Below are 24,448 nucleotides of genomic sequence, written 5' to 3' on the forward strand. Positions count from 1 at the left end.
GTCTGTCCATTTCTGCACACTCTAAAATTTTCTTAATACTTCTTCAGTCGGTAAAGTTTCATTTTTCCAATATTGGGCAAATACAATTCTTGCTGCAGTTAGTACGTGTAGAATTAAATATATACAGTCTTTCTCATAATTTGCTCCTATTATGCCTAACAAGAATAATTCCGGCTTAAAGTCTATTTGTTTTTTAGTCATTTGTGAGAAAAACCATTCAAGCTTCTTTCTCCCACCTTGATCCCAAATCTTGGCAAAAAAAAAAGTCAGCTTGGCGGAGGTTACCCGTTTCCAACAATGCGGCATATTTAAAGCCTGCCTCTCCAACAATCATGCTTTATTCGTGTAATAGAATAAATTGTGCCATTTATTTTTCAAATTTGTAGAGCTACTCAACTCACGTTTAGGAATCTGGGTGGCTTACAACAGTGGAAAGAATTTAAATCAACAATGCCAGAGTTTTAAAAAATATATATAAAAAAGCATGTAAAAATTTCATCAAGCGCTATAAAAATTTGTGAAATTCACAGCTGAGAAAACCACACCTATTAATAAGGCTTGGTACAACCCCTGTATGTATTTTTCCTTGTTTTATCCTGATTTTCTTTTTCTTTTAAAATATAAGCAGTCATGAGACGTTCTAAAGCTCCAAAGTCCCTTAAAGAAATAAATGGAGGTTGTGAAGTAGAAACGTAATTACGATGAATATAAGTGAGTATAATAAAATAACTATCACAGCCAGGAACCACAAGACAGCTTGAAAACAACAAACGGCAAACATCAGTCACAAAATCAGCCGGAGGAAAGATTTTGGTAATCATAAAAAGCTATTTTCCTTCACACCTCAACTTTAGCAAGTACCATCAAAACTATTCAAGACAGGAAATTCCACAATCAAGGGCTCTTATTGCTTTTTAGGACCGGAAGTGGTGATGGTGGGCTGGCAAGCAAAAATATTTTGGGCACACACACACCACACTCTCAAAGCTTTAAATGTATTTTCTGGAGAAGACACAATGGTGAATTCCAACTACCGTAAATCCAAAAATCGGGAGTCTGGCAACACCTTTTCAGACTAACAGAGTTTAGTAAAAAGTTTCACATTATTATTATTATTATTATTATTATTATTATTATTATTATTATTATTATATTGTTGTTGTTGTTGTTGTTGTTGTCACACACTCAGCTAGATGTTTCAACTGGACTTGGCATTTTTATCCACCTATTGACTACGTTCCAAAGACGTGGGATAGACAGATGTGGTTGTTTGATAATGTTGATAAGTCTCATTGCAAAATGTAAGCTGTTCTAAATAAAGATGCCTTTTGCAATTGACTGACGGTGATTTTGTCATTGCCACCCATGGTATTTAAATGGTGCTCCATATATTTTGGGGTGGTTTTTATTCTGGGTTGATCACACAATCAACCAGATATTTAGACTGGAATATGGCATTTTTTTGTCCACCTATTGAATTAAAGGTATTTGTAGGAAGTAAATCCATGGGGATTTTGTCAATTGCAAAAGCCAGCTTTATTTGGAACTTATATCTTGCAATAGTACTTTTAATGCCACCAAACAACATTTGCAACATACAAGTTTAATAATCTACAATGGTTCATCGTTTGATGATGTTAAAAGGTATAATTTCAGTTGTAAGTTGTCATTATGATTTGGCACATACCCTGATATTCAGACTGGATTTGACATTTTTATTCACCTATTATTAATTTTTATTATTAGGCATGAACTATTTTCTTATAAGCAGGTCTATATGTACCACTGCCAAGAGCTGGACAGCAAATAAGGTCAACTAGCTTTTATGGAAGCAATGAACTGCTTTGAAAATAATTTTTGGTTAATTGAATGGAAGATAAAGACTTTCTCTCCCCCCCCCCCTTTCATTTTTCCACCTCTGCAGATTTTGATGCAGCTACACAACTCAAGGTGATGTTACAAAGGAAAGTTGTCTACTTGGATGTAACTACTCTGGAAATAGGTAGGGTTTTTTAAAAAAAAATCTTCAGAGAATGATATCCCAGTTTACCTACATTTATTTGGAGCTAGGATTTGCTGGTTTTAATTAGTTTCTAATGTACACGGCCTAAGAGTACACACGTTCAGAAGATAGCAGTCAGAATGCAGCACCAGTGGCACATAATTGTAAACCTGTATTTTTAAAAAAAAAATAAAAATAAAAATGGCTAAGATGAGATTTTGGTAGGCCCAGAAGCCCACGGAAGAAGCTTTCCTTCGGAGGGACTTATTTTAAAGATAGTGTTAAAAAGAAATATAGCCCTGATGTGTTTGATTGGATCAGCTGTTCTTAAAAGTGTATTTTCTTGCAAGTCACCCTATTCGTTCCCACAGGGTGCCATGTTACTTTTTCCTCTGGCTTAGATCCCAACTCCCATTATCCCCAGTGAGCCTCAGACCAATAAACAGACGCCTTACCCAGGGCGTCTGTTCAGCTCCCATTATCCTTTCCCCAGGAAACAGGGAGATCCTGTGGAGGGGAACTATCTGCCCCCACAAGCCTGCCCCCCTCGCCTGAAAAATCAAATTCCATCGTCCCATCTTTGTGGGGATGATGGGACCCGAAGTCCACTTGAAGAGAGACAGGAAGGGAAGTAGATGCTTTTTGGAGCCCAACCCCATCCTCTTGGGGACGATGGGAGATGGAATCCACTGAGAGGAAAGCAGGAAAGGAGGGGAGGCCACTCTGACCCCACTGCTTTGAGGATGATGGGAACTGGAGTCCTCCTTATTTGTGGGGGAGGTGACCCTTCTCTACTGGGGACTGCCTCCATCCTTGGTGGGGATAGATGCCCGAGGAAAGGCAGACCCTTCCCTACCGGAGACCCCCCCCTATTCTTGGGGGCGATGGATGCTGGAGTCCTTGTTGAGGAGACGCAGCCCCTTTCCCAATGAGAGCCCTTTTTCCTTGCGGATGATGGGCCTGGAACTCCCTGGAGGGGAGGCGGCCTCTTCCCCACTGGGGACCCCTCCCACCAGGGACCCCTCCATCCTTGGGGAGGATGGGTGCTGGAGTATTTGATGGAGAAGCAGCCCCTTCCCCATTGAGACCCCCTCTATCCTTGATGGCCCTGGAGTTCCCCCACCGGGGACCCCTCCATCCTTGGGAACCACGGACACCAGAGGCCCTCTTCGGGTTCTCGGGGACGATGGGCGCGGGAGTCCCTCCTTGGGGAGCGCCGACCCCTTCTCCTGCGGGACCCCCTCCCTCCTCGGGGACGATGGGCGCGGGAGTCCCTCCTTGGGGAGAGCCGACCCCTTCTCCTGCGGGACCCCCTCCCTCCCTCCTCGGGGAGGATGGGCGCGGGAGTCCCTGCAGGGGGCCGGGCCGGGACCCCTCCCTCCTCCCTGGCGGGGGGGCGGGGCGAGGGGCGGCGGGGGGGGCGGGCGGGGCCGGGCCGGGGCGGCGAGGCCTGGAGCGGCGCGGCGATGCGGCCAGGATGGCCGTCTCGGGGCTGAAGGCCGAGCTGCGGCTGCTGGAGTCCATCTTCGGCCGCGACCACGAGCGCTTCCGCATCGCCTCCTGGAAGCCCGACGAGCTGCATTGCCTCTTCGTGCCCCCCGCCGCCCCCGGCCCGGCCCCGCCGCCGCCGCCGCTCGCCATCCACTGCAACATCACGGTGCGCCTTTGGGGGGGTCGCCATCGGGGCTCCCCTCCTCCTCTCGGCCCCGCCGGCCGGCTGAGACCCCCCCCTCCTCCCAGGGAATCGGGCAGGGGGCCCCGGGCTGCCCCTCGACCCCTCCCAGGCTGCCAGCGGGGAGGGGGCTGGTGGTCGCCGGGCAGGAGGGAGGCCGAGGGAGTCTCTCCCCCCCAAAGCTGGAGGCTCTCATCTAGAGGCGGGGGGAGCGGGGCTGGGGGGGTCGGGCGTCTTCCTTGGAGTAGGGGGGAAAGGGGAAACGTCCCCAGCGCTACAACCCGCCTCTGCACTCTGTGCAGGCTCAGAGGCTGGAGCCTTTGGCGGGCCGAGGTTGGCCCGAAACTCCGGAAAGCTGGGGAGGGGAGAGGAGGGGAGGGGGTGGGGAGGGGAGGGGGTGGGGAGGGGAGAGGAGGGGAGGGGGTGGGGGGAGGGGAGAGGTGGGGAGTGGGTGGGGGGAGGGGAGAGGAGAGGAGTGGGTGGGGGGAGGGGAGAGGTGGGGAGTGGGTGGGGGGAGGGGAGAGGAGGGGAGGGGGTGGGGAGGGGAGAGGAGGGGAGTGGGTGGGGGGAGAGGAGAGGAGTGGGTGGAGGGGGGAGGACGCCGCCAGAAACCTCACGTCCCTTCCAAGGCGTTGGTGTGTGTGTGTGTGTGTGTGTGTGTGTGTGTGTGTGTGTGAAGGACTACACGTCCCATCTTAGGCAGAACCTGGCTGGCGGTGGGAAAAGTCCCCCCACCCCACCCCACCCATGGTGGGTGACTTCCCATCCAGATCTCTGGTCTGTCTGTCTGTCTTTCTCTCTCCGGGAAATCGGGCTTGGACTCCCCCAAGTTGTGAAAGGCGGATTGGGAAGGAAATGCCCCCCCCTCCTCGTCTCACCCCTGCCCCCCCCGCCCGCCCGCCCGTCTTTAAACAAACAGTGTAGCTTTCGGCTCGATTTTGCAACAAACAGGAAGCCGAAACATTGGAAGACGCTTCCGCTCCGACTTCTGACTTAGGGCTTAATTTTTTCTTTTTTTAAAAAAAAGAATGGGATAGGAGGGGGAAAAAGGTCTTTCTCCCCCCCCCCTTTTTATTTTTATTTTTGTCCCCTTAGGACAGGGGTCTTCAAACTTGGCCCTTTTATGACTTGTGGACTTCAACTCCCAGAATTCCTCAGCCAGCAAAGCTGGCTGAGGAATTCTGGGAGTTGAAGTCCACAAGTCATAAAAGGGCCAAGTTTGAAGACCCCTGCCTTAGGATTAAAGGGGCTGTTCCTGAATGAAGGTAGAATTCAAAAGCCTCCACTGCTTAGTATTGCAAGGAACTGGAGGGGGGGGAATAAAATAAAATAAAATAAACCCTTTCTACTACAGGTTGTTCTCAACTTAACACTTAATGGCCGCAGTTAATTTCCGTCGTTCAGGGAGATGTTGGTTAAGTGAGTTTTAAGACCTTCCTTGCCACAGTTGTCAAGTGAATTATTGGCAGTTGTCAAGTCAGTAACGACTGGTGGTTAAAGGTCGCAAAAGGGGATCGCGTGACCCCAGGACGCTGTGACCGTCGTAAATGCGAGTCAGTTGCCAAGCGACTGTTTTTGGATTGCGAGATCATGGGGATGCTGCAATGGCTGTAAGGGGTGAGAAATGGTCCTAAGTCCCCTTTTTTCACTGCACTTGTAACTTTGAACGGTCACTAAACGAGCCGTTGTTTAGAGGAGGTCTACCGTTCATTTCGGAAGCAACCTTGGTCAGCTTGAAAGAGGTGGATTTTCTAATAGAGAAACAGGCAAAAATGTTCCTCTTTGAGCTTGGAACGAAGGAGGGTGTCCGAAGCAACTCCTGTTCAATTAAAGGAAAAGTGAGGTAGACTTAGCCCGACCCCATTTAAAAGTAAGATTTTGCCAGGGCAAAAGATGGTGTAATTTGGGAACTTGGCCTTGCCGTTTACAACCTCCGGTCAAATGTGCTTGTAATTTATCAAAACCTAGGAGGGCATTTAGGGGTAGAATTAGGCATGAAGGGAAGATCCCTCGTGGAAACATTCAGATCAAATAAAACTCCTAACCTTGCAATTGGATAACATAAAACCTTTTCGTTGGAAATTTTCTTCTTAAGATGCCCCCCCTCCCCCCTCTTAATTTCTCGATCCACTTTGGTTTCGGATCAAGGGTTGAAGGGTAGGATATCCTGACGTTGACATCGGCTTGTCCAGGCAGAGCAACGGGTGAGTAACCAATAACACTCCTGCTGCTTTGCTTAACAGAGCCCCGGTTTGGCGTGGGCATTTGTATGGGCTAAATTGGAGTCCTGTAAGAACTTGTCCCAGCTTTGCCCGGACAGGCAGTGTTCTGGTTCCGGCAACGATCCTGCTTGGCAGGCAGAACCCCCCACCCCCCTTGTAGTTTGTAATCGCTCTCCGATTTCCCTCTCCCCAAGGGGATCAGGGATCACAATTTGAAAATACCTAGGATAAACTTGCTTGAAAGCGGTGATATCTGTATAGACCAGGGGTAGGCAACCTTGGCTTTTTTATGCTGGCTCAGGAATTCTGGGAGCTGAAGTCCACGAGTCATAAAAGAGCCAAGGTTGCCTACCCCTGGTATAGACCATGGAGTGAATCCTCCATTGAGGACCCCAATAATTGACCCTGATATTTCTGTGGCTAAGCAAGGCCATTATTAAGTGAGATGAGTCCCTTTAATGACCTTTTTGCCATGGCTGTTAAGCGAATCGCTCTGGCCGTTAAGAGAATTGCACGTGCAGCTGTTAAGCGAATCTGGCCTCCTCCGTGGACTTGGCGAGTGGGAGGCTGGCTGGGGTGGTTGCAAGTGGTGATCCCGTGACCTTGGGCAGCGCAACCGTCAACAGCACCTGCCAGTTGCAAATGCTCCAAGGCTTGACCCCATGACCGCAGGGACACTGCAGCGGCTGTACGTGTGACAAGCCGTTGGTCACAAGCCACTTTTTTTCCATGCGGTTGTAACTATGAGTGGTCACTAAACAAACTGTTGTAAGTCAAGGAATACCTGTATTTTTATTATGGTTGGGGGGAGAATTCAGTTATGGTAGAATTCAATATGGCAGCATGCATATATTTAATTTGGGGTCTTGGGGGCTACAGAAAAGCATTTGGCCCTGGAAGACAGAATCTTGTAATGAGCAGAGGGAGAGGGCAACTGGGGGGGGGGCTGTTGCCTGGAGCATGGCATGGTGGTCAGTATACAACTGGGGGGAGTAGGAGGAGGGCTGCCTGTAGCTCAAAAATTCTCTGTTTGCAGAGCCTGGGGTGCCTTTTTACAATTGGCCAGTATGGTTTCTGCCTTTTTAAACCAGCCAGAAAATATTAATGTAATCCCTAAAGGCAAAGTTTAAAATACTCTCCTGGTCACTTTTGACTTTCCTTGGCAGTTATACGGAAGAGGTTTGACGCTGCTGCTTATTTTATTTTTCCCAGCCTCCCATTCTGGCACACCATGGTTGTTCTCCCCCCCCCCCCAGCCAAACACCAACCGGCCATGTTGAGCCTGTTGCTGTTCCCCCAAATTCTTTTTTGCAGGGAATTAAATAGGAGATCAGCCCAGTGGGTCTTCCCTGCCTAGCCCTGCTTTTCATCATCAAAATATGTTCCTTTTCCTGAACTGCCTCAAAGTGTTGGTGGGGGTCCTGAGAGGGAAGCTGAGAGGCTGCAAAGCCCCCAGCAGGAATTCCAGCTGGTGGGCATCCATTTGGGGAATGCTCGAGAGACGGGAGATCCGGATCGAGCCATGGCGAATGGCAGAGAATCACAGGAGATTGAGGAAAGGAGATTCCACGCACGGTGTGGGGATTGTGTTGAGTTGAACTAGAAACGCGCACAGGAGTTGTCTGTTGGCAAGAAGTGCAGAGAGGCTGGGAGGGAAGAGTCCGAAAATCAAAAGGAGGCTAGCAGAGATCCCCGGGGGTTGGGCGAGATTGAAAAATAATCAAAATAATAATCCTAGTTCTGAGCGGAGACCAGGATTACTTCTGGGACAAAAAAATAGCCAGATCTCCTGCTCATTAAATCTCGCTTAGCTCTGTTGCTTAACTACAGGAGCTGCTCAGTCCTGGATCTGTAAAATCGGACTTGGAGTATTTCTGGTGGGTTTCCTCCCCCCTCCCCCCCCTTACCAAGCTGTTGTGCATATTAGATTGATTTCTTCCTCTGCTGTAGCCATGGCTGGCTTAAAGGATGGTTTGCTGCCTAGGCCAAAGTTGACCAAGTTTGCATAGCAAGCCAAACACTAAACTTTACTTTTATTGGCTGCCCTGATTAGTTCACACAACCGGGCTGGGGGAGAAGAGATCCTTCACCTCATTAATCAGTGAGCCAGATCGCTTTGGTGAACAGAACCGTCTGCCGGCATATAGGCAGCGCCATGCTGTTGCTTGTCAAGGCTGTTTTGGGGATGGGAAGGCCGTCCAGTAAGATGTTGGTTTCGGTAGAAGGTTGGAAATGTTGCTTCTTTCGTTGCATCCTCTCGCAGAGAAAGGAACGCACGAATTGTTCCTTAGCCCTGAGACTTTTGTACAGCTTTCTTTAGTCTTCAGTGCCTTCTGGGTATTTAGAACTACACTTCCTATCTTCCCTAGTCAGCACCATAGAAGGACAAAGCTGTTGTCAAACAATGAGCGTTGCTCGGGTTGCGAGCTGTCCTTGAACGGCGGGCTTCTGTGTCCTTGCTAGACACTGGGTCACAAAAACAGGAATTTCAATCAAAGGCCTCTTCAACCTCACCCCGTGGCTGGCACACTGCCTGCTGGAATCCCTATAGGGGGGAAACGGTAGCCTTTGTGCCAGGAAGATAGATAGATATTGTTTTTGGGACAGAGCTGTGTGGCTCCATCTTAGCAACTTCAAGAGGTGTGGACTCCCAGAATTCCCCAGCCAGCCATGCCTTTAACAACTGCAGATTCCCTTAGTAAGCGTGGGGGTAGGGGGGAGTCATAAAATCAGGCATATTTAACCACCACCTTGCTTAGCAACTGGTCCCAATTCTCCACGTGATTTGAGGACTACTTACAGAACTCGAACCCAACTCCAGGCAAAGCCAACGCAAATTGTTCCTGGATGATGTCAAGTCACCACCTCCATGCGTGGAGGTGCCGTGCCGTGCGCAGCAAACAAGATGTGCTGCAAAAGGGAATTGTTTGTTCCACGTGTGACAGAGCATTGTATTCAGGCAAAATCTTTACGCAGTTGAGCCGTGAAGCCGTCAACACCGTGGATAAAGAAAGCAGCCAGGCCAACTTGTCCCTCGACACTGGCATCCTCTCACGTCACAGGGATGGGCTTCAGATCTTTCAGGATATGGGCAAGGGGTGGCCACTCAGCTGGCTTAGAGGCTAAGCTGGGTCAGCTCTGGTTGGCATTTGGGTGGGAGACCCTCTGGGGAATTCCAGAAGTTCTGGATAAACAGGGGATTTGGAAAAAGAAAACAGCGAATTTGCTTCCACAAAACAGCCCAGAAAATTACGTGAGGCTTATAGGCGGAGAATCCTGACAGCCCTTGATCCTCAAAAATCAGGAGGCGTGTGGACGCATATTGCAAACCCTCTTATTAAAATGATTTATAATAAACCTGTGCTTAGATTGAAAGGTGCTCTGACACTCCTCCTGGTTGTGTGTCTGTGTGTGTTGGTAATTCGGAGGCAGGCTGTAAAAAAGACAGTGCAAACATTGCGAGAGGGAGCAGCAGATCCAATCCCAGTGCTAAAATAAAACCGAGGCAGACTCTTTGATCTGAAGGTGAGCAAAATGGCTCCTCATTACCATGGTTTGCTTTCGGAGCTGCTAATTGCTGAGGTCCAGCCGAGGCTCCATGGCGGAAAGGGAAGTCCATCCAATTACAGAGGCGGGGACAAGGATGGACCCTTCTCTGCTTCTAAAGAGATGGGGGCTGGTTTTGGGGGGCAGAAAGCCAGCAGCCCTCTCCCCCTGATGAGTTAGTCTTCTACATGCAGGGAATTGGATCTGTTTGAAGAGTTTTGCAATGGTGGGAGAGAAGGCAGAGCTTGGACCGTGGTGTTAACAATAGCAGGCCCAGTTCATATTGACCTATATTATCTCCAAACCTCAGTGGATGAGGACTATGGAGATTTTCCATCATCCAAGCCATGGCTGTCCCAAAGGTGCTTTTTTTCCCAAAAGGCAACTGGATTTACTTGTTCTTTTTTCTTCTTCTTCTTCTTCTTCTTGAAAACTTTTCACTTCTTATCCAAGAAGCTTCTTCAGTTCAAAGAAATGGTTTCAAGGGGAAAAGCCCGGTTGCCTTTTGGAAAAGTAGAGTTAGGGTCAAAGAGTGATGCCAAACCACCCCTGCCCATTCGCCATTGCCTACCCTGCAGGGTTCGCTGTAAACTTATCGCAGGGACCTCTCCAGCTTCCTTGGGAGAAGGGAGGGGATCTCACCTTGCTTGCCAAGGAAGAGCAAAGGCCATTTTTAGCCAAGGGCGGTAGAGTCGGCCATGCTGGCTGTGGAGTCGAGATAGGTTTTGCCCATCTGTGAAGTGCGATAAAGGGAAACTGCTAGATAGGAACCGCCGTTTCCTTTTTGCGGGCGGGGGGGAGGCAGAAATGTTGGAAGTGTCTCTCTTCATTTTCGGGGTCGGCTGCCAGTTCTGGTTGCATCAGGAGCAAAACAAGCAGATTGAATCATGAGATGAATTGACGGGTTTTATTTTCTGGCGGAACCATCCTATAATTTCCAGAATTCCCGAGGCGACGCTAAGGCCTTTGTGCGTTTTCTATTTGTTCTCCCTAACATTGCTGCAGGAGTCTTACCCATCTTCGTCGCCAATATGGTTTGTGGAATCAGATGACCCCAACTTGACTTCGGTGCTGGAGCGATTAGAGGATATTAAAAGCAATACTTTGGTAAGAAAAACCCCTCCCTGCGCGTTCTTTAATCTGAAGGGGGCCTCGGGTTCGAATCTCAGAAGGATTCAGTTTTCAATAAGAGTTCAACTCTCTATCCAGCAAAGCCCTTCGCAAAATAACAATTATCTCATCTGGTCAATAATGTACTTTAATTACTAACACCAGAGCTAAATAACATTCACAAATCCTTCAGCAACTGCAAGTCAGGAAATGAATAAACGCTGCTTCGAGGTGGGAAACCTGCCTGCAGTTGGCTACAGAAGGAAACCATTTTTGCAGACAAACTTTAGGGTTATTATTTTGATTTACATCCCAGCGTTCTCCATGTACCGAGAAAGCAGGGAGGAACATCTCTCTTTCCAAACATCGTTTCCAGCACCTTGAAGGCCCAGCAGGTAGAAATATTTTTTAAAAAGAACAGCTTCCTTCTCTTATCACTGTCCTGCAACGGGCTGGATCCTGGCTTCGGATGCCGGCTTAGTCATGCTGCAGGTCTGTTTTTTTTATTGGCAAACTTAATTGTCTCCCTGCTGGCACTTAGAATCCATTTTTAATGTTTGTCTGTACAGCAATTGGATTTTTGAATTGCTTTCCCTAAGCTACTTGCCAAAGGTTTTATTTTCCGAGGCTGGAGAATCATTGACTAATTCCAAGAACTCTCTGCCTGTAGAAAACTAGTACAGGCAAGTCCTCCACTTACAACCGCAGAAGTTCTGTTGCTGAGCAAAATAGTTATTAAGTGAGTCGCGCCTACTTTTTTGCTCAGCCTATCACTGCAGCTGTTAAGTGAATCACCAGTCGCTAAGCAAATCCAGCTTCCCCCTCCATTGACTCTGCTTGCTGCGAAGGTCGCAGAGAGGAATCACGTGACCCCAGAACTCTTGAACCATCATAAATCCTGGCCAGGCACCCAAATTACGATCACATGACCGTGAAGATCATGCGACGGTCATAAGTGTAAGGATCAAGTCGTAAGCCACTTTTTTCCACGCTGTTGCACACTTTGAACAGTCGCTAAACGAATGGTTGTAAGTCAAGAACTAAAGAGAAGGCTGCTGGATGACGTTTGATGTATTGATTTTTCGTGCACTCTGGCATGAATTTTGATCGGAGGACGGGATGGATCAGGGCTTTCTCTGTCCATTTTGCTAGAATAATTCGGAACAGAGCAAATGGTTTCCAAGGGAATTTAGTGAGGGCTCAAGATCTAACACTAAAGTGCTGGATGTTTCCTTGATCCCTGGATTTGTTAGTAGAGACCACTTGCCTTTGGCTCATAACTCAAGGAAAACCAGCCTTCCTTGTGGGACATGAGCTGAAGAAGCAGAAGACCACCAATCAGTGTGGATGGAGTGGGACAACTCGCCGCGGGACAATTTAACAATTCAATTTAATAACTTAAAATAAGTAAATAAAAAAAACATTTGAATGTACATCATTCACATTTCATTCTGTCCCTCCTTTGGCATCCTTCCTTAAAACGATTCTGTTCCGCTACTTCTTTGATACTAGTGTAATTCTTGAAGCACGTTTGTCCCATGTCGAGTTGGCCGTAACAAGTTGGCCGTGCCAATTTGTCCTAGACCAGGGGTAGGTAACCTCGGCTCTTTTATGATTCATGGACTTCAACTCCCAGAATTCCTGACTCAGGAATTCTGGGAGTTGAAGTCCCTGAGTCATAAAAGAGCCGAGGTTGCCTACCCCTGTCCTAGACCCAACCACGGAGACCTCTTAAAATCTCCTTGTTTCCCCCGCAGCTTCTCCAGCAGCTGAAGCGATTGATATGTGACCTCTGCCGGCTCTACAACCTTCCCCAGCATCCAGATGTCGAAATGTTAGATCAGCCCTTGCCAGCTGGCCAGGTAAGGAAGGCCCTGATGAAATGGCTTTAGGGCAGAGGACTGAAACTCCTGCCAAGCGGGCAGATGACTGCAGAGTTTCATCCCAGGGTGTGAGTGGGGTGACTCAGAAGCCTGTCATTGCTGGCCAGAGCGAGTAGCTGTTTGAGGGATGCTCCGCGGTGGCTGTCCGTGCAGGCCAGGAGTTTGCTCTGTTGACACACACAGAAACTCTTGGCTTCCTTGCTCAAGTCATCTTCATGGAGAAGGCAGTTTGTTTAGTTGATGAGGATATTTTACTATGTTCTAGAATGGAACAACCGAAGAGGCGACATCAGAAGAGGAAGAAGAGGAAGATATGGGTGAAGTAGGTGGTCTTTGTTTGCTTGCAGCCTGCTCTTCTCTTCATTTTTACTTCTGGATCTTTATCCGTCCAGAAAACGAGGGTGGGAAGGTCTAAGGAAGTCCTCGGAGGTCAGTGCTCCAACCTAGTGCTCTCCAGATGTTCTGGATTCTAGCCAGCAGTGAGAGTCCCTCACATCTGGAAGGCATCAAATTGTCTTCCGTATCGTGTGGTTCCACCTCTTAGAAAGGCCTTTTGTTTGAACCAGTCGGATCTTCTTCCAGAGCTGGCCTGGCCTGGATCCGTCCAGATTAACAGAATAACAAGAGTTGGAAGGGACCTTGGAGGTCTTCTAGTCCAACCCCCTGCTCAGGCAGGAAACCCTATACCATTTCAGACAGATGGTGGCCCAATCTCTTCTTAAAAACCTCCAGTGATGGAGCACCCACAGCTTCCGGAGGCAAGCCGTTCCACTGATTAACTGTTCTTGCTGTCAGGAAATTCCTCCTTAGTTCTCGGCTGCTTCTCTGTTAGGTTAGTTTCCCCTCTGTTGCTTCTTGTCCTGCCTTCGAGCGCTTTGGAGAATAGGTGGGACCCCCTCTTCTTTGTGGCAGCCCCTCCAATATTGGAACACTGCTATCCTATTCCCCCTAGTTCTTCTTTTCATCAAACTACCCGGTCCAGATTGTTCTGAACCAGCCTGCTACCGGCCTTGCAGAAAGGCAAACCCCTGTACAAACAGTAGAGACTGGAGAGCGTCTGAGGCTGGAAAGCGTCTGCCAAGTTTAATTCACAAGCAAAACAACAGAACATGAAACAAGAAACCGGAACTTTGATCCTCAAACGGAACGGTTGCTTTCAGCAACCAGCCCTTCCCCAAACACTCCTTTTATTTAGAGTTCAGGGCGTGGCCTCCCTGTGCCTCCTTCCGAGGAGTCCCACAGCCTTTCTCTGCTTGTTCCTGCTTGACTGCCTCCTGCGTCGGGCGTCCTTGAACAGGGCCAGCTGTGGGTCATCATCCTCCGCACTATCGGGCTCGCGCAGCTGAGAAGAGGGCCCTGGCTGGGGGCTCTGCGAAGCCTCCAAGCCATCATCAGCAAGTTCGTCTTCAACACCCTCCTCCTCCCCCTCATCTGAGTCATCCGAGACATCCGAGCCGGCTGCCGGACCCACAGGCTGGCCCTGAATCACAACACAGATCTTCTGTAACTTTCATACTCCCTTCCGCTGCTCCAGTTGTGTGTTCCTATCCTAAAGTCTTCCTGTAGCCTCTCCTGGCTGAGAAACAGGCCTGATCCACGCAAACCGCCGGACGGACGGCGTGTTCCTGAGCGATCGGTTGCTTCTGCTTTCCAGCACTCTGCAATCTTGCCTTGTAGGACATTGATCTGGATCATTATGACATGAAGGAGGAAGGGCCGGCCGAAGGGAAGAAATCCGAGGATGAGGGCATCGAGAAAGAGAATCTGGCCATTCTGGAAAAAATCCGAAAGAATCAAAGGGAGGATCACCTAAACGTAAGTGCTTGGTAGGTGCGAGGAAAGGAATCCATTCGAAAGTTTATTGCATTTTATGTATATGAAAAACTTGGCTCTTTGAGCTGTCTGGTCTGGACTGAGGGGTTTAATGTTTTTAAATTGTGATTTAATTTTTGTGGCTAGACTTAATTATTTATTTTAATTTTATATTGGATTGTTTTTAAATTTTGCCTTGTAAACCGCCCTGAGTCCTTTGGGAATAGGTCGGTATATAAACCGAATAAATAAATAAACAAATAAATATATGAAAGAAACGAAAGCAGAAGAAAGGCGTTAGAGACACCGCAGGCCTTTTCGCTGGCCTTGAATTCATGTTGTTTTAGACTTTTAAAGGATCACCTTGAAATTGCCTGCATTAAAGGTAGACCTCAACTTATGGCCACAATTGAGGCTGGAACTTCCATGGCTAAGCCATGTGGTCATTGAATGAGTTGCACCCAATTTTACCTTTTTTCCCCCCCCAAGGTCATTAAGTGTATCCTGCCTTGATTTTGCTAGTTGGAAGCCTTTTAGGAAGATCCTAGATTAGGGCTCTCCAAAATTGGCAACTTTACAATTTGTGGATTTCAATTTCCAGAATTCTTCAGCCCGCCTGGCTGGCTGAGGAATTCTGGGAGTTGAAGTCCACAAGTCTCAAAGGTTGTCAAGTTTGGTGAGCCTGGGAGACAAAAAAAAAAACATCATAAATACCTGCCTGTTGCTAAGCACCTGAGTTTTGATTACATGATCATGGGAACATTGTGGCAGTTGTAAGTGTGAAAAAAGATCCCTTTTTTTTCAGTGCTGTCATAACTTCAAATGGTTATTAAGTAATGGTCGTAAGTCAAGGACCACCTGTATATGGTATTTTTATTTTGCATTTTGTTTGAGTAGATTGTATCTGTTTTTCTCCATTTTTCTCTCTGCAGGGCGCAGTTTCTGGATCTGTCCAAGCATCAGATCGTCTAATGAAAGAGCTCAAGGATATATATCGGTCAGAAAGTTTTAAGACAGGTAAGTCGGGGGGGGGGGTTGTCCAAAGAAAAGAATGTGATATCTAACAGTGTAGGCATAATTTTTGGGGGTAAGTATAACTATGGCTGTGATTCCTAGCCTGCTTAATCGAGTCCATAAAGTCCATGGCAGGGGTAGGCAACCTTGGCTCTTTTATGACTCGTGGACTTCAACTCCCAGAATTCCTGAGCACTGGGATTCTGGGAGTTGAAGTCCACAAGACATAAAAGAGCCAAGGTTGCCTATCTCTGGTCCATGGGAAGCTTTTAAAGAGAACAGGCATAGATTTTCACCATCAATCCATAAAAATCTGGAATTATATCTGTGTTATATTTGTGTGTAAGAGATAATGATATTTAGATGATGCTGGGCATTGTTTATACATATATATATATATATATATATATATATATATATATATATATATATATATATATATATAATTTATTTTATTTTAATCCCATTTATATCCCGCCCTTCTCCGAAGACTCAGGGCGGCTTACAATTTAAGCACAAACCAATGTGCTTAGCAGTAGCCTTCATTCTATGTATATGCCTGCTTGTTAGGGCTTTCACACACCCCCAAGCGGCATTATTACACAGTCAGCTTAATTGCCCCCAACAATCTGGGTCCTCATTTTACCTACCTCGGAAGGATGGAAGGCTGAGTCAACCTTATATATATATATATATATATATATATATATATATATATATATATATATATATATATATATATGTCAATTACTTGTTAACTATTTAACTATTTATATATATCTCCAGCTGTGCTATCAGAATATGATTTCTAAGCGAATTATTTCTCTTCGGTGCCCTTTTTTCAAAAGATGCTTTTTAAAAAAAAATAGCTCACTTTTTCTTGTCTTGAAATGAAAACTTTTTTTTTTTTACACCATCTCAAAATACCACAGGTGACATGGCAAAGAGACGTCAGGAGGCCTGGCTATTTGCATACTTGAGAGAAAGTGCTAATGAGGGCAGGTTGCAAAGCCTTTTGCACTTACTGCTCCAGACCTAAGTCTCAATTAAGTTCCATAGCACCTGTCTCGCCTTCAGGAGGCATGGTGTGAGAGACGGTCCTTTTTTTAGCTGAAAATTACATTTTTTTCGGGAACACTTTTTTTTTTTTGGCAAAAAAAGCCCGAAAGTAAGAAAAAATGAATTCATTCTCCCCGCTTGCAATTATTTATTTTCCACTGATTGTTTCATCTGCTTAACTTACCAGAAGGCTTCCTATTGTGTCTTCGGAAAACACTGCTTGCCTTGGTCTCCCCTCGTATTTGTTGCTTATACAGGTATCCCTTGGCTTATGGTAGTTCATTTAGTGACGTTCGAAGTTACAACGGCAGTGGAAAAAGTGGCTTATGACCGTTTTTCGCACTCACAACGGTTGCAGCATCCCTGGGGATCACACGATCAAAATTCGGATGCTTGGCAATTGACTCGCATTTATGATGTGGTCGCTGTGTCCCGGGGTCATACGATCATCTCCTTTTGCGCCCTCACAAGCAAAGCCAATGGGGAGAAAGCCACATTCGCTTAACAACCGTGCGACTAACTTAACAACTGCAGTTATTCACTTAGCAACAAGAAAGATCGTAAAAGGGGACAAAACTCACTTAACCAATGTCTTCCTTAGCGGCAGACAAGTCAAGGACTACCCGTAACAGCCCTTCCTAACTCTGGATACCCACCGAGCAAGAATGCTTGCTGTAAACAGCAATAAAGCTCTGGGTAAATTCAATTTTTATGCCTGCAATGAATTGTAAGGTTCAGAATGCTGCTTTGTTTTCTTTTTTTTAAATTCTACGTCCCATCTTTTTCACTGGTTAAATAGCTGCATCGTGGACTGCTAATTTTTTTTTTTAAAAAAACCCACCAACAACAACCAAATTGCAAAGCTTCCTCCCACAGAATCCTTCAGTCCTGTTCACGGATGTAGTGAAAAGCTTTTTAATGACGGGCGTGACGTGGAACCATCTGTCTCCTGGCCGATGGCAGCTCTTGGCTGACCTTGGAAGTAACTAAGCAGGGTTGACCTGCTTAATGATTGGTTGGGAAATGTCCAGAGATGGAGCCACCCTTTATGGCACAGATGACAATGGAGACCCTCAATCATCCAGGTCACGGTTGTCCTGAAGGTGCTTTTTCAAAAGGCAGCTGGACTTCTTTTGTTTTTGTTTTTCTTGAAGATTCTTCACTTCTCCTCGAAGAAGCTTCTTCAGCTCAGAAGAACGGAAGAAGCTTCTTGGAGGAGAAGCAAAAGGTCTTCAAGGGGGGGTGGAAATCCCAAAGAAAGTCCCAGCTGCCTTTTGAAAAAGCACCTTTGAGGTACGGAGCATCGAAATGGTGGAACCGTTGAGTACCCCTCCCCCCCGCGGGTTCTGCATTTATTTATGTTTTTATACTCATGCAAGTGTCTTTTATTCAGGGAACCTGTCCTTGAATACAAAGCAGGGGGTATTCAAGGAGATAAGCTGACTTTGTAATAATGCCGCTTGGGGGGGGGCAAAAGCCCTAATAAGCAGGCATATACATAGAATGAAGGCTACTGCTAAGCTTGTAAGCCGCCCTGAGTCTTCGGAGAAGGGCGGGATATAAATGGGATTAAAATAAAAAATAAAAAAAATATTGAAAAGTCCTTGATATAAGCAACCTAGAACTAAGGAGAAACTTCCTGACAGTTAGAACAATTAACCAGTGGAAAAACCTGCCTCCAGAAGCGGTGAATGCTCCAACACTGGAAGTTTTTAAGAAGAGACTAGACAGCCATTTGCCTGAAATGGTATAAGGTTTCCTGCCTGAGCAGGGGGTTGGACTAGATGACCTCCAAGGTCCCTTCCAACTTATTATTATTATATTATTAGTCATATAAAAAAAAAGTCCGTGTGCCAAAGTTGGCTTGTTTTGAAACTTAGTGAAGTTCCAAGTCCCATTCCAAACCCTGATTACTAATCAAGCACTTCTTTTTTCCATTCCCCCACCCCCCTACAGGGATTTATTCAGTGGAACTTGTGAATGACAGCCTATATGAGTGGCATGTGAAACTTCTAAAGTAAGTCTTCCCCTCTGCCCTGTTCTGTGACGAGAGCAAGGATTGAAACTCTGCAAAAACTCAGATCTGAGACCTTTACACATGCGCACACACACACACACCTCTCTCTCTTGGAAAGTCTACCCTCTTGCTGCATTTTTACTTTGTTAGCCAAATAGCAACATCTCTTTACTGGAGAATTAATCCACAGGCACCCCTTGAGTTACGACCGTAATGGAGCCAGCCCATCACGGTTGCAAACTGAGTCAGTTGTGGGATTGACCCAGTTTTATGACTTATTTTGCAGCTGTTTTTTAAGTTGAAGTAATGGTTCGCTATGGGCTGATTATGTCTTTAAAAAAAAAAGTATAAATGCCAGTGTGGGGGCAAAAGTTGTAGACTGTGGTGTTGTGATCCGGGGATGTTGCTGAGTGTCTAAAATGTGGTCACATGACCGTGGGAGGGGGCAGCCATCGGAACTTCAAACCTGAGTGGTAAGCACTTCTCAGGGAAGTCTGTCGTAAGTTCGGTTGCTAAGCAACCAGTCGTAAGTCGAGGACTACCCCTACAGGTCCCAGAATTCTTTCTGTATTCCAGCACCTCGGAAGAGTTGCTTATCCTTTGCCATGGCATCCAGAATTCGTTTGAGCCCTTAATTATAGTTCCAGTCACTCCCTAGGGCAGGGGTGGGGAGCCGTGGCTCTTTTATGACTTGTGGATTTCAACTCCCAGAATTCCTGAGCCAGCTGGCTCAGGAATTCTGGGAGTTGAAGTCCACAAGTCATAAAAGAGCCAAGGGTCCCCATCCCTGTCCTAAGGAGATGGGTTGTGCCTTGAAGAGAGGACGTGAGGTAGGAAGGTGGTGGGGGGGTCAGCCGTCCTTCAGCCTTGCAATTCCATTATTCCATCCCTTCTGCTTTTTGTCTCTCTCATAACCACGTCCAGGGTCGATCCTGACAGCCCGTTGCACAGCGATCTCCAAGTCTTAAAGGAAAAAGAAGGCGTGGAGTATATTTTGCTCAACTTCTCTTTTAAGGTAGGAAGGAAAGAAGAAGCAATTCACCAGTGCGAGCCTGTTTCTTTTACTCAACCTATCCTCACCACTCTGGGGAGACAACGGTCTTTCCCAAGATTGAGGCTAATGCTTCTCTCTTTTATTTGTTTCAGGATAATTTCCCTTTTGACCCTCCCTTTGTAAGAGTGGTCTCTCCAGTGCTCAGTGGAGGGTAGGTCCAGTTGTTGTTGTTGTTGTTGTTTTAAAAAAAACCAGTCATTATTCAGGAATTACAAATCTGATCTTTCAGCCATTATTCAGGAATTACAAATCTGATATTTGTCTCGCGTTCCGGACACTTATCGGTGCAGCTTTTTCAAGAGAGTAGTAAGAGAAATACAGAAATACCTATCATCTAAGTTTGGGTGTCAAGAACCCTTTTTTTCTATCCTCATTCCTGGAACTGGACTGTCAGCCATCAATCTATTTCCTTGCTTTGAGTATAAAATATTTGCAGGTGAGGTATTAAGGGGATTCCTGCTCTAACTGGGGAGATATGAGCAAGAATCAAAAGGGTTGGAATTTTAATGTTTATCAAGATTTCCTAAGCCCTTAGAGAGTAGCAAAGTGCAACTGTGAAAAATGCCCCAAATGAAAATGAGATGTTTGTCACAAAAGGTGATATCGAAATAACTACACGGTGCTTATTTATCTTCTATAACTGCCGTTCTGCTAAATTATTCTCGTGGCAGCGCTGATTCCCAAACTGTTTGCAGCTCCAGAACTGATTTTACAGATTTTGTTGGTCTTGGTTTCTTACTTTCCAAACTGTCCCCTGTGGAATGGACATGGTACAAACACAGAGACAAAAAAAGTGGGGGGGCATTTTTCAAATTACTTTAGAGCCTATGGCTCCTGTCTCCGTAAGTTTAACTAAGGACGTTTGTGTTTAAATGTGACTTTTAATTACTCATTTTGGAAGTGGCTAATATAGACTGGTATAAAATCTCGCCTCCCACTCCCTCTATAGATTAATATTAATTTTAATGTTTTAGCTTTTGATGTCTGGTGTTTTAATGCTATAATGGTTTTATTGTGTTAGTTATGGTATAGTAAGCTGCCTAGAGATGGGCGGCATACAAATTTTAATACCTAAATAAATAGAGCTCTACTGGAGATGTTCTCAGTGTGTTTTTTGTGTGTCTCAGGTACGTTCTGGGTGGAGGTGCTCTTTGCATGGAACTGCTAACTAAACAGGTAAATGCAGGACTGGAGGGTGGCTGCCCATGCTGTAATTATCACCTGACCTCTATGTCTTGGTAGTCCTTGACTTATGACCACAACGAGGGTTTGTTCAGGGAATCGTGCCCGATTTTATAATCATTTTTTTTGCCACAGTTGTTAAACGAGTCACTGAAGCTGTTAAGTGAATCTGGTTTCCTCCCATCAGTTTGGCTTTGTTGGGAGCTACCTAGAAAGGTCACAAGTGGGGATGACATGACCACGGGAAGCTGCAACCGTTGGGAATGCATGCCAGCTGCCAAGAGTGCAAATTCTGACCCCCCCCCCCAGCTCAGGAGGAATGCTGTGGCAGTCCTAAATGCAAGAATTGGTTGCAAGTCCCTTTTTCCAGCGCTGTTGTAACTGAATGGTTGCTAAAAAGAAGGTTGTACCTTAAGTCAAGGACTGCCTGTACATGATTCTGTGGTTACCCCTGACTGTGGAGGACTTCCCTTCAACTTCTTCCTCTCTCCCCTTGACACCCCCCCCCCCGTGGTTTTCAGGGTTGGAGCAGCGCCTATTCCACAGAATCGGTCATCATGCAGATTAATGCCACGTTAGTCAAAGGAAAAGCCAGAGTACAGTTTGGGGCAAATAAGGTAAGCGGCATCAGTGTGTGTTCCCAGCTGTTGAAGTCTTCAATTTTTCTGTTCTGCTGCTTGGCTTGAAAATCAGGGTCAAAGCAGGAGATCATATGATCACTTAATGGCCAGGTTTTAAAGCAAATCCATTTAATCGAAATACGATTGGAAGTATCTCCCAGATTGCATACCAGGGTTTCTCAGTCTCAGCCCCTTCTAGATGTATGGGCTTCAGCTCCCAGAATTCCCAGCCAGCTGTGCATGGCCAGGAGGAGTGAGTTAGGAAGCCACATAAATTTTCTAAATAAAATGAATAAAAACTCTCCTGGGTCAATGAAACAGTGGTGCACTTGGGACCTGTCGCTAGCTTCTTTTAAAGCCCAGCGTTGTTGGGGTCCCAGTCAATGTGGTGTGTGAACCATGGTTTACATCTTAAGGTGTGTTGATTGAACGGGTGCATTTGCAGTTTATTCCAAAAGCCTAGTTGGGTTTTGTCTCAGCACAGCATGAATATTTCTGTATCAATCTCTGTCCACCATCTCAACCTCTTCTTTGTGCAAGCTGATTTTCTCTCCTTAGAAGGGAAACATAAGCGTTGAAAGCCATTCTCTCTCTTCCAGAGCCAATACAATCTAGCGAGAGCACAGCAGTCTTATAAATCTCTAGTACAGTTACATGAGAAAAATGGTATGTATGGTATGTATGTAAAACCCATAGTTTTGTAAGTATAACATCAGAAGACACCAAATGGAAAGGGGAAGGGGCATTTTAGGCCACTGTAAACCCCACCCCCCAATGTATCTCTTGTACCTTTCTGTCTCTGTCAATTAACCCTCCTTATGGGCTAATTGTTGAACGGAGTACAGATAGTCAGTTCAAGCACAATTACATCCACAACTGAACCCAAAATTTATGTTGCTAAGTGAGGAATTTGTTAAGTGAATTTTGCCCCATTTTACAACTTTTCTCATCACATTTGTTAACTGAATCACTGCAGTTCTTAAATGAGTAACACGGGTTGTTAAGTGAAGCCGGCTTCCCACATTGACTTTGCTTGTCAGAAGGTCGCAAAAGGGGATCCCGGGGGCACTGCAACCGTCATAAATGTGAGTCAGTTGCCAAGTGTCCAAATTTTGATCGCATGACCCTGGGGATGCTGCAATAGCCATAAGAGTGAAAAATGGTCATAAATCACTTTTTTCAGGACCATTGTAACTTTGAATGGTCACTAAATGAATTGCTGGAAGTCGAGGGCACCCTATAATTGGGCCCTGGGACAATAATTCCATTATTTTCTGCTTCAGATTCAGACCCATTGTGTTGATTACTCAGTGGAGCTGGAAATAAAAGGTGTATTTGTTTTGCTCCTAATTTGTTCCCATGTGCTACACACAATCTTATAAGCCATATACAAACATGGATCGTTTTTACACAGAGACTTCTATCTGCAGCCTTTTTATCTTTCAGACACCCAGAAATGTGTGGACCAGTGTCCTTCACTGGGTTTTATAGGCATACATCTCAGCATGCATTCTAGACTTCAGGGATACTATATGAAATTATTGTAAAGCATAAAAGTGTCTTGTTTGCCATTTTTCCTGCATAATTGTCACACTGTAATTATTTGCTTCTTCCAGGTTGGTTCACACCTCCAAAAGAAGATGGATAATATTGAGGCCCACATTTACATTTGGACCAATATCAGTAAAAGATTTTATTTCCATGCAAACTCAAGCTATAAAGGCCCCATAACAGCTCATAAATAAATTAGTGGATATCCAGTATAAATCACAGCCATACTGTTCTTCTCATTGGACAAGTATTTTGAGCAGAACAATTTAATATTTTCCTATATTTTCCCAATGGATTGAACATACTTGTATTTTAGTACTGAATCCCTCACACTGGGTTCTTGGTTTACTAAAATTTCCTATCGACTTTTCTATGCACTTCAGGGTTTTTTATTTTCTCCAGAATGGACTGCAGAGGATTGCAATATATTTTATTTAAAGTCAACCAAGAGAAATAAAGTTAGTTTGATAATGTGTTGTAGAGTTTTCAGATCTTGTAAAACCAATCTCTCTTTTTCAAGGCTTAAAATTTGAGAACGTTTGTAGAATTTCTACTTTGAACGGTGATATGGGAGAAAGTTTGCAATGTGAAAGAATTAAAATGTGGGGGTTTTGTAGCTGTCTTGAGGCTAGAACTCCTTAGTTTCAGCACAGCCAAGCTGTGCCAATAAAACTTTGCAACGGGTCAATTTCTACTAGGTTGCTGAGCTGTTCTGATAATTTTTGACTCTAGTTCTTCTTCTCAAGAACGAGCCCTAGGTATAAAGCTTGAAAATTTATTTAAAATTCTAGAAAGCCTCTTTACAAGTTCAGTTCCATTAACGGGTTGTTGCAATCATTTGTAGATAATGAACTTAAAAAGCAATGAGCAAAAGTCAAGACACTCCTTATTTTTTTATGAAGACCAATTTTTTAAAAAACAAAATCCACGGAATTCCCAGGAAAATCTTGATTCAGATTGGTGGTTTCTTTTAAATGTCACCATTATCATGACCATGGATTTTGTTCAGAACATAATCCTTTTCCTTTTTTAGAAGACCAATTTGGACTGGAAACTGCTGTGAGCCAGTAACAGCTTTATTATTGCCTTACCTTTAAAAAAAATCAGGTGTTTTAATTTTTTAGAGCTGAATTTGGGGTCACTTTCTTTATTCATTGGAATTGCAGTAAAGGAATTAGCATTTTTTTCCCCCAAGACCAGAAATGCCTCCGTTCTCCTGTGCCCCACCGTTGTCACCTCCAAAGTACATTCTTTGATACCCAAAAGATGATCGCAGATGTTGGACTTCAGTTCAAAAGAGAAGATTTGAAGACTTCTGCCTGGTGGAACTTTATTTCCTATGATCTTTTGAAGACATTCTCCAGATGATTTCTAGGATTTTGGCTTACTTGGTTGTACATATTGTTGCTATTGAATTGTCTTAGCCGCCTTAAAACAGAGGACAAATTCTATGAGTTTCCTATAGCTCATTTGAAAACCTGAGGCTAATATTTTGGATACCTTATCAAATTGTTTAATATTTCTAATGGACTAGCACAATGACAGGTGCACACACTCAACTTCTCTATTTTATTTTATTGGGAGTTTCATTTTTTTAAAAAAAAAATCGGAAACTTAGCAGTGTACCATAATCTGTAAACTTGCATCAAGTTTATGAATAAATGAACCATTTTAAGCATTCTGTTAGTGCAATCAATGTTTCTG

The 24,448-nt window shown here is 45.3% G+C and overlaps 1 protein-coding gene across 4 annotated transcripts; it reads left to right on the forward strand.

Annotated features, from left to right (window-relative positions):
* The first annotated feature begins 3,430 nt into the window (after positions 1–3,430).
* UBE2Q2 (ubiquitin conjugating enzyme E2 Q2) lies at positions 3,431–24,422 on the forward strand. 4 transcript variants are annotated; one of them, XM_083371487.1, is made up of 14 exons: positions 3,431–3,659; positions 10,448–10,549; positions 12,310–12,414; positions 12,701–12,757; positions 14,113–14,250; positions 15,180–15,264; positions 18,277–18,337; positions 19,262–19,352; positions 19,484–19,542; positions 20,519–20,567; positions 21,095–21,190; positions 21,793–21,868; positions 22,810–22,876; positions 23,940–24,422. In XM_083371487.1, the coding sequence occupies exons 1-13, from the start codon at positions 3,480–3,482 to the stop codon at positions 22,839–22,841; spliced, it is 1,131 nt and encodes a 376-aa protein (XP_083227613.1). In that variant the 5' UTR covers positions 3,431–3,479; the 3' UTR covers positions 22,842–22,876; positions 23,940–24,422. The 4 variants fall into 4 exon arrangements, with proteins under 4 accessions (XP_083227613.1, XP_083227615.1, XP_083227612.1 ...); XM_083371489.1 differs by having other exon boundaries at positions 21,793–21,859; XM_083371486.1 differs by having other exon boundaries at positions 22,810–24,422.
* The last annotated feature ends 26 nt before the right edge of the window (positions 24,423–24,448 follow it).

Source organism: Vipera ursinii (assembly GCF_947247035.1).
Source record: "Vipera ursinii genome assembly, chromosome: 11".
Taxonomy (NCBI): domain Eukaryota; kingdom Metazoa; phylum Chordata; class Lepidosauria; order Squamata; family Viperidae; genus Vipera; species Vipera ursinii.

What these genes read in the sequence shown, in the direction of transcription:
- UBE2Q2 (XM_083371486.1), top strand. Translation starts at nt 3,480, where the DNA reads ATGGCCGTCTCGGGGCTGAAGGCCGAGCTGCGGCTGCTGGAGTCCATC. An exon ending in ATATTAAAAGCAATACTTTG is followed by an intron (nt 10,550 to 12,309) that starts GTAAGAAAAACC and finishes TTTCCCCCGCAG; the next exon opens with CTTCTCCAGCAGCTGAAGCG. An exon ending in AAAGGGAGGATCACCTAAAC is followed by an intron (nt 14,251 to 15,179) that starts GTAAGTGCTTGG and finishes TTCTCTCTGCAG; the next exon opens with GGCGCAGTTTCTGGATCTGT.